Source organism: Manis javanica, chromosome 2 (assembly GCF_040802235.1).
Source record: "Manis javanica isolate MJ-LG chromosome 2, MJ_LKY, whole genome shotgun sequence".
In the NCBI taxonomy this organism is placed as follows: domain Eukaryota; kingdom Metazoa; phylum Chordata; class Mammalia; order Pholidota; family Manidae; genus Manis; species Manis javanica.
Genome location: NC_133157.1, coordinates 78,427,956 through 78,436,240, shown reverse-complemented (window position 1 = coordinate 78,436,240; position 8,285 = coordinate 78,427,956). Strand labels below are relative to the sequence as shown.

At 53.4% G+C, this 8,285-nt stretch overlaps 1 protein-coding gene across 1 annotated transcript; it reads right to left on the bottom strand.

Moving 5' to 3' along the window:
* Positions 1-1,797: 1,797 nt before the first annotated feature.
* LOC140847711 (NUT family member 2-like) lies at positions 1,798-7,222 on the bottom strand. The gene is made up of 4 exons (XM_073228702.1): positions 4,334-7,222; positions 3,178-3,473; positions 2,518-2,634; positions 1,798-2,200 (listed from the first exon to the last, which is right to left on the bottom strand). The coding sequence occupies exons 1-4, from the start codon at positions 4,566-4,568 to the stop codon at positions 1,853-1,855; spliced, it is 996 nt and encodes a 331-aa protein (XP_073084803.1). The 5' UTR covers positions 4,569-7,222; the 3' UTR covers positions 1,798-1,852.
* Positions 7,223-8,285: the final 1,063 nt, after the last annotated feature.

The following is an 8,285-nucleotide window of genomic DNA, read 5'->3' as shown; positions in this document are numbered from 1 at the left end:
TGTAGAAGAAATGGACAACTTTCTAGAAAAATACCATCTTAGAAGGCTGACCCACGAATAGAGAGGAAATCTGAATAGGCTAAACAATAAGGAAATTGAATTGGTAATCAAAAAACTACCTAAGAAAAAAACACCTTTACCAGATGGTTTCACTGCTCAATTTTATCAAACATTTAGGGAAAACCTAATACCCACTCTCCTTAAAGTTTTTCAAAGAGTAGAATAGGAGGGAACACTCTCAAACTCATTCTACAGGGCCAGCATCACTCTAATACCAAAACCAGGCAAAGACACCACAGAACAAGGAAATTAGAGACCAATATCCCTGATGAACATACACACAAAGTACTCAATAAAATATTAGCAAACCAAATTCAAAAATACATCAAAGAGATCAGCCAGCATGATCGAGTAGGAGTTATTCCAGGGATGCAAAGATGGTAAACATACAAAAATCCATCAACATCATCCAGCACATCAACAAAAAGAAGGACAAAAACCACATGATCATCTCCATAGATGCTGAAAAAGCATTCGACAAAATTCAACATCCATCATAATAAAAACTCCCAACAAAATGGGCATAGAGGGCAAGTACCTCAACATAATAAAGGCTATATATGACAAACCCACAGCCAACATCATACTTCAACAATGAAAAGCTGAAAGCTTCTCAAGATTGGGAACAAGACAAGGATGCCCACTCTCACCTTTTATTCAACATAGTACTGAAGGTCCTAGCTACAGCAATCAGACAACACAAAGGAAGAAAAGGCATCCAGATTGGCAAGGAAGAAGTTAAACTGACCCTGTTTGCAGATGACAAACTATTGTACATAAAACACACTAAAAACCAAAGCTACATCTACATCTATTCACAGAGGGTCCAGCCCTGGGGTAAGGCAAGGGGACAGCAGTTGTGGGCATCCTTGAAATGCAAGGCCCCCGGGGTCAGTCTCTCAGGCGACAGCCACATGGGGGCTCCAACCTCAGGGGAGCCTCCACAGAAATCCCCCAGAGAGCCATGGTGCACCAGCCCAATATCATTCCTGATTGCATGACGAGCCGGAGGCCCCGACTCTCCTCCCACCCCTATGCCCTCTCCGTAATCGCTGAGGTAAGAGGGACTCTATCCACCAGCCCACACATTTCATACTCCGACTGAAGCCGGAGGATCGGCCTTCTATATTGGTTGTGGAGCCTGTCCCCTCACGACATGCCTTTCCTCTCTGCTCACTGCCCAGGAGACCCTGATGCCTGAGCATCCCCCAGCACCCCACCAGCCCACCAGCCCGATTCACCGAGAAGTGGAGGGCCCCCTCTAGACAAGGGCTGTCTGCAGGCTCTGTGCAGGAAGTCAGCTGTTGCTGCAGAGGGCACAGGGCCAAAGCAGCTGCCATCCTTAGACGTTTGGGGTCCTGTGATGGTGCTGTATCCTGGGGACCCCCAAGAGTGGCCTCCAGAGCAGCAGGGGTGGGGCTGGGGGTTTATGGGGGTGGGGGGCAGTTGGGAGCCATCTGGAGAATGCACATAAATCTGGAGGAAGAATGGGGACGCTGCCTTGGATCCCAAAGCCTGGGACCTTCTTGCTTTTGGCGCCCCTTCCCACGGAGAAGCCCAGAGCATTTCCTAACAAAATAGGCTTTATTTACATACAACGCCCAAATGGGCTGAACCCCACCACCACCCCACACCTCTCCCACCACCCTTTTATCCCACCCACCCCCAACCAGCCACCCACAGGGGCCCTGCCCTCCCTCCTCTCCCACCCCACCTTCCCTGTCCCCCAGCAGCCAGGATCAGGACTGGGGTGTGGAGGAGCCTGAAGCTGCCCTGGAGGGCCGGCTCCTCCCTACTGGCTGCAGGGCCGCTTCTTAGACCTCTCTGGGACAAAAGGGTCCCCCTTTCTCTTCTGGGCCTGTGAGGGGCAGCCCAGACCCAGACCCAAGGCTGGCCCCCCAGCGTCCCCGAGGCTGGCCCCTGGCAGGGGTGTCTTCTTAGCAGGAGCTGTGCCTGCACACGGGGGCTGCCTGCTGGCTTTGGCAGCTGGAGGGCCAGCAGGGCTGAGGCCTGGCCTCTGGGGAGACTGGCCGGCCTCAGACACAGAAGGCCTTGAGTCCAGTCGAGGTGCGCCGTGACTCAGGGAGGCCTGCACATCCTCCTCCTCCTGCCTCAGTTCCAGGAGTCGCCTGTGCTCCAGCTGCGAGGAGAGAGGGGACCGTGAGGCGGCCTGAGGGGGAGGAGGTGCCATGCCAGCGACAGCCGCTGTGGCTCTCCTGCCAACCTCACCCCCCAGTTGGTACCCCGGCCTGTGTCCTCCCTCACCTCCCCGGCTCCCCATCCTCTCCCTGCCGTCCTCCTGCCCGGGCCCCACCCTCAGAGAGGCCCTCCCAGCCACTCCTGCCATGCAACGCAGGGGGCAGTCAGGAAGGAATCCTGTCCTGGGGTCCCCTGCCCTGGCTCACCTGGGTTGCCCCCTCTCTGGGCTCACCTGTCTCCTTCCCTTTCCCAGCTCACCTGTAAGATGGACAGTCCTTCCTCCTTCTCCAGCTCCTCAGCGAGGGCCAAGAGGTCCAGCTCGGGATGCGGGGAGAGCAACTCCACAAGGAAGCGTGGGTGCAGCACTACGTCCACCTGGCACAGAAGCAAGAGGCTGTGAGCACCCTTGGAGGGGATCTCCTGAGCACCCAGAGGACCCGGAGGGCAAGGGAAAACCAGAGACCAGCCCCATCATCCACAACAAGGGGGTGTTGGAAAGACGTGGTCACAGTCCCCGACCACAGGCACACATGCACACACACAGCATATACACACATATATATGTGCATGCCACACACCCCACAAGAGACATGCACACAAACATATGCACACCCACACCCACACAAGTATATATACACGTACTTATGTGCACACACGCACACACCAGAATGCACACCAACAACATGCACACCCCTGGCTCACCCATGCAGACACACACACACACACATTTAAACACCTACATGTGCACCTCCACCATCACACACACACACACACACACACACACACACACACACACACACACCAGAGCTCAGGAATAAGAAACAAACTTAATCCCTGCTCCCTGGGCACCACCCAGACCTGGGTGGTAGGAGTGCTGCTTCCCAAAATCTGGTGGCACCCAGGCCAGGGCCAGCCCACCTTGGCAAGGAAGTATTTGTCCTCAGCACAAAGTTTGTCAAGGTAGGTAAGGAGACCCGGGTCTGGGTAGTCGCCTTCCTCTCCCAGTGGTGGCCCGGAGCTCTCATCTCCCCGTTCTCCACCAGGCGCCCCCTCAGCTGGGCCGCCAGGCCCCAGCGGCCCCTCCGTGATGTCTAGGCCGTCGGTCACGGCCTTAGGAGGGATCTCAATCAGCGCCTCTGTGTGCGGGCTCCGCTGGTATCGGTGCGCCTGGGCGGTGGCGGGGGCCGTGGCGCCAGCCTTCTCGGGGATGCGAGCTGAGGAGGGTGCAGGGAAGGAGTGTGGGTGGCCTGGCCACACCTCCCCAGCACCGAGCGTGCTCAGGGAGGACCAAGCTCAGGGACATTCTTGTCGGGGGGGTCAGAGCCAGCTGGTCCGCAGGCACCAGGAGGAAGTGGCTCTATACAACTGAGTCTCCTCACAGGGAGAAGGATTCAGGATGACTCAGGAACCCAAGCCCTATCCTGCTGGCGTCACCCGGCTGCCCTGTCCCTGTTGAGCCCAAGAACAGCCCACTGCCCAGAGGAGAGGAGCTCTGGCTGGAGGGAGGGCGGGAGGCCTGGGCTCCAGCAGTCAGGGGACACTGTGGCCTTGCTCGTGGAGAGGACATGTGCCTGCAGACTTGGCCACAGACAGGGACCCTGGACAATTTTCTGGCTCAGTCCAAGCCTCTCTACCTCTCCTAGGGCACTGTGGGGTCTGGTAAAGTTCACTCCAGATCCCTTGGGACGACATCGTGGGGCCAGCCGTGTGCCCAGGAGAAGGACTCAGGACCGGGCTTTCCTGGGATCCCTGCGAGCCACCACCAGAGCCTCCCCAAACGCAGGGCCCATGGCTTGCCTCCCTTCTAGGAAGCAGCAGCGTGTTGGTGGCCATCCCTTCTCCCTGCTCAGGGCACTTCCCTTGTGTCACCTGACCCACCTACAGAAGCCACCTTCCCAGGGCCTCCTCAGGTTCCCAGAGGCCCCCCCACCTCCCAGGTGAGATACCCTCGGGCCCAGAGCTCTCTCCTCCCTTGATGGTCTAACCACTGTGCCTGGATAAGAGTCACATTTGAATCCCAGGGACCGGTGGGTGGGGGCCCCTGAAACAATCCCACCCAGCCCTCAGGCCTTACCTCCTCCTGGAGTCATCCTCATGGGCTGAGAGCCGACCGCAGCTGCCTGGCCGTTCCACATTGAGAGCCCAGTCCAGTCCGAGAGAGCAGCCTCCTCCACCAACTGCTCAGAATCCCACTCAGGGAGGGCAAGTTGGAATCTAAACAGGCCTAGAATGTACGGGGGTCCAGACATTCTGCAGTGGGGGAGGGGCAGAGGGCAGGCGGGCTTGAGGCAGGAGGGAGGGGGAGGCATTCCATGGGCACTCTGGCAGGTGGGCAAGAGCACAGGTGCTTTTCCAGCTTACAGGGCCACCCCCTCGGTGGGTGCCTCTCTTGGCCGCTTACAAATCGTTTTTCAGGCTCACAGCACCAAGGTCCTAGCTGTTGTTCCCACTATTTTCATTCTGTGTCCATTGACCTAGTTTGTGGCTGGGGACCCACTGCTTCCTACCGCTCATGACTGACTTCCACAGAGGCTAGGCTTTCTGAACCTATGGGAACGTGTGCTCTGATAAGCACCCAGGTACTCATGGCCACGGGCAGCCTCCTCCACCAACTGCTCGTTTCACATGGGGATGTCTGTGCAGCCGCGGACTGTTTGGTGCACTGTGCACATCACGCTTTAGGAAGCAGCCCGTTCATCCCCAGCGCTGTCTGGGGAGGCCCTGCAGACCCCAGCCAGGCCCCCGTTGCTGGAAAGCCCCAGCTCATCAAAGAAAGGCCCTGCAGCCTCCACGTCCAAGACCAGAAATTCCTCCTTTGCTTTTCTCGGGTCATCACGCTCCTGCTAAATACATTTTTACCTTTTTAATTATTTTAATGCACTATCTCACACAAGTAAGACCTTTGCATGATTCACAGTCCATTGCAAACATGGAAAGCACAGCGGCAAGTCCTCCTCCCGCCTCTTTCCCAGCAGCCCAGATCTCTGTCCACCGGGAACCAGTGTCATCTGATTGTGCAGATCTTCTCAGACATGTACTATGTGGCCAAAGGCAAATGCATTCTCTTCTTATTTTTTCATTCCTTCCATTTTCTCTTCTGGTGAAAATTCATTTATGTTCTGATATATTTGCAGATACTTACAACCTTGCAAGCAAGTCACAATGAGCTTTATTGAACAGACCTCCTGCTGGGGATTGAAGAAAGAACAACTTGCAGTCGTCTCCCAGGACTTGGGTTTTTATCATGGGAAACCTTAGATGATTTTTCACCAAGTAACTTCATACTCAGAGGGATGATGAAGCAAAGTATGGTACTGAGACACTCATGAAAAGCAGGCTTCCCTCTTGCTTCCTCCACCAAATGTGGACAAGTTTCTCCCTCACGGCTTTGATGTAGGATGTGCTTATTCTTCTCAGGACCACGGACTGGAAAACTGCATTGTGGAAAAATTATCTCATCCCAATTCCACATCCCTTTTTGTATGACTCCATCAAAAAGCCCAGGCTCCAGAAGCAGATAGAATTGTTAGCCCAAATGTGTTTGAAAACACCAGCCATGCAAGGGTGAGATGACAATCATCTGCACTCTGATTTCTGACCATTCCTGCAGGAAGGCCAGGGGCAGGTGTCTTTTGAGCAAACAAAAATCTGCAGACCTGGGTCTCAGGCCTTAGCAGACAGAGGATCTTCCTCCCAGTCAGAGAAGAGCAGGAGACTGGAGAGATCACGTGTGCACATAAGGTTTCGGTGCGGTAGGTGAGGTTGCGGAGTTGAGACCCTGTACCCACCTTGCAACAGGCTGGACTGGTGTTTGGAGGCTCTTGGAATGCATTACAAACTCTAGTCCCAAAGTGGCTTCTGCCGCCTGTTTTTTTCATTGCCAGCTCAAATTCTGCAAAATTCCCTCCAGAAGAGGAGGGGAGAGAGTAAAGCTCTTCCTACACTGCCTGCTATGCAACTTTATTTGGCCCCTTGCCCCGTGTGGATCCAGGTCAGAGCGCCATGCTCACTGAGCAGGGTGTGCCCGCCACCCTCCACCCAGAGGCGTGCTCACCGGGAAACCTGCATGCACTCAGCAGGTGCCATGAAGGGGACACCTAGTGCACCAGGCCCGTGGAAGAACCCCGAGTGTTTCCTGGGTGGGTCTAGAGCTCTGAGCCAGGAGTGTTCTCAGAGAGTTATTTTCATATTTTGGATATAGTCCATTGTGAGATACATGTTTTGCAAATATTTGCTCCCAGTCTGTAACTTGTGTTTCCATCTTGTTAAGGGGATCACTGGCAGAGCAAATGTTTTTAATACTGATGAGGTCTGGAGGGAAGCTGCAGCCCGTCTCTGAGGGCGGCCGCTGAACTCTGGGGCAGGGCGCTAACCTAGGGAGGCAGCCCGCTGCCCCTAAGGCCTGTGAGACAGGATGGCTGCGAGGCAGCCACCCCGCGGTGCATGGGCCACCAAGCACAGGATGCCGGCTGGGGGGTGCCCAGTACATAGGCGGCAGAAAGCAGGCCTGGCTCTGAGGCCCTAGGACCTGAAGCGGAGACCTCCCGGCCGCGAATTCCCGCTTCGCGTTGCGCGCACGCGCGCCACACGCCCAGGCAGCGGCCAGCCGTGCGGACCAGGCGCTCCAACGGCTCTCAGGGCCCATTGCGGGGGGGCTGCTCGAGCTGAGCTCAAGCGCGCTGAGGCGGGGCCGTTTAAAGTTTTTTTGTGCATGCGCGCTGTGGCGGGGCCAACGGCCGTGCGGTTAGTCCGGGACAGAGAGCGGCTGCTCCGCCTGGCGCATGAGGGGCGTGGCCCCTGCGTCCTCGCCGGGGCTCGTGGCGGCTGCCTGGGGGCGGGGACGCGCGGGTGGTTGCCGGTCTCCAGCAGCTGGCGGGCTCTCGCGAGGAGCTGCAGCGGCCCGGGCTGATGCCACAGAAGTTAAAGGGGTCTTAGGAGATATTCATGTACAGTGATGTGCCAACAAATTGGATGATCTAGAAGAAATGGGTAAAGTCTTAGAAACATAATCCCTCAAAACTGAATCAAGCTGAAATAGAAAGTCTGAACACACCAAGAACAAATGAGATTGAAACAATCTTTAAAAACCTCCCAAAATAGCAAAGTTCAAGATGATATGGCTTCACTGGTGAACTCTACCAAACACTTAAAGAGACATTAATATAGTCCGTCTTTAATGGTTCCAGAAGATTGCATAGGAGGGAGCACTTTCAAACTCATTTAGATGATCAGCATTACCTGATACTGAAGCTAGACAGGATAATACAATAAAATAACATTACAGGCCACTATCCCTGGTAAACAGATGGAAAAATCCTCAACAAAATTTTAGCAAATCAAATTAAACAGCACATTAAAAGGATCATACACAATGATCAAGTCAGATTTATTCCTAGGAGTGAGGACAGTTCAACATACCCAAATGAATGGGACACACTGAATTAACAAAGGGAGGGAATAAAATAATCTGTCTCAATCGATGCACAAATGGGACTTATGAAAATTCAGCACCCTTTCGTGATATAAACTCAAAAACTGGGGGTAGAAGGGGCGTGGCCCCTGGGTCCTTGCCGGAGGATCCTTTCTAGATCCTAAGGCGAATTACTAAAATTTTGAAACCTATTTTACCCTACAACATTTTTATCACCAACTTTTCTTTACCAGAGTCCTTTTTCCATTTAATTAGTGATTTTTCCTGATTTTGACATATTAATTCCTGCTGAGATGATATGTATGCTTTTTTGAAAGCTGATTCTCATGGATTTTAAAGTAGTTTGAGTTCCTTTACATTTGACATAGTTACTAAAGTACCTGGCACAAAATGCTCCAGAACCTAGAACAGTCGCTTCATGTAAATGTTTATGAGTTTGTATTCATTAATATAATTGTCAACCCACTTACAATTTGTTCGATACTGTATGTATGTAGAGGATGAGTTGTCAATAAAAAAAAAAGGTCTTCTGTGATCATAATATTGCCTTTTCTTTCTAAAGTAGAAGGACTTGAGTATAGTAGCTGTTACAGTA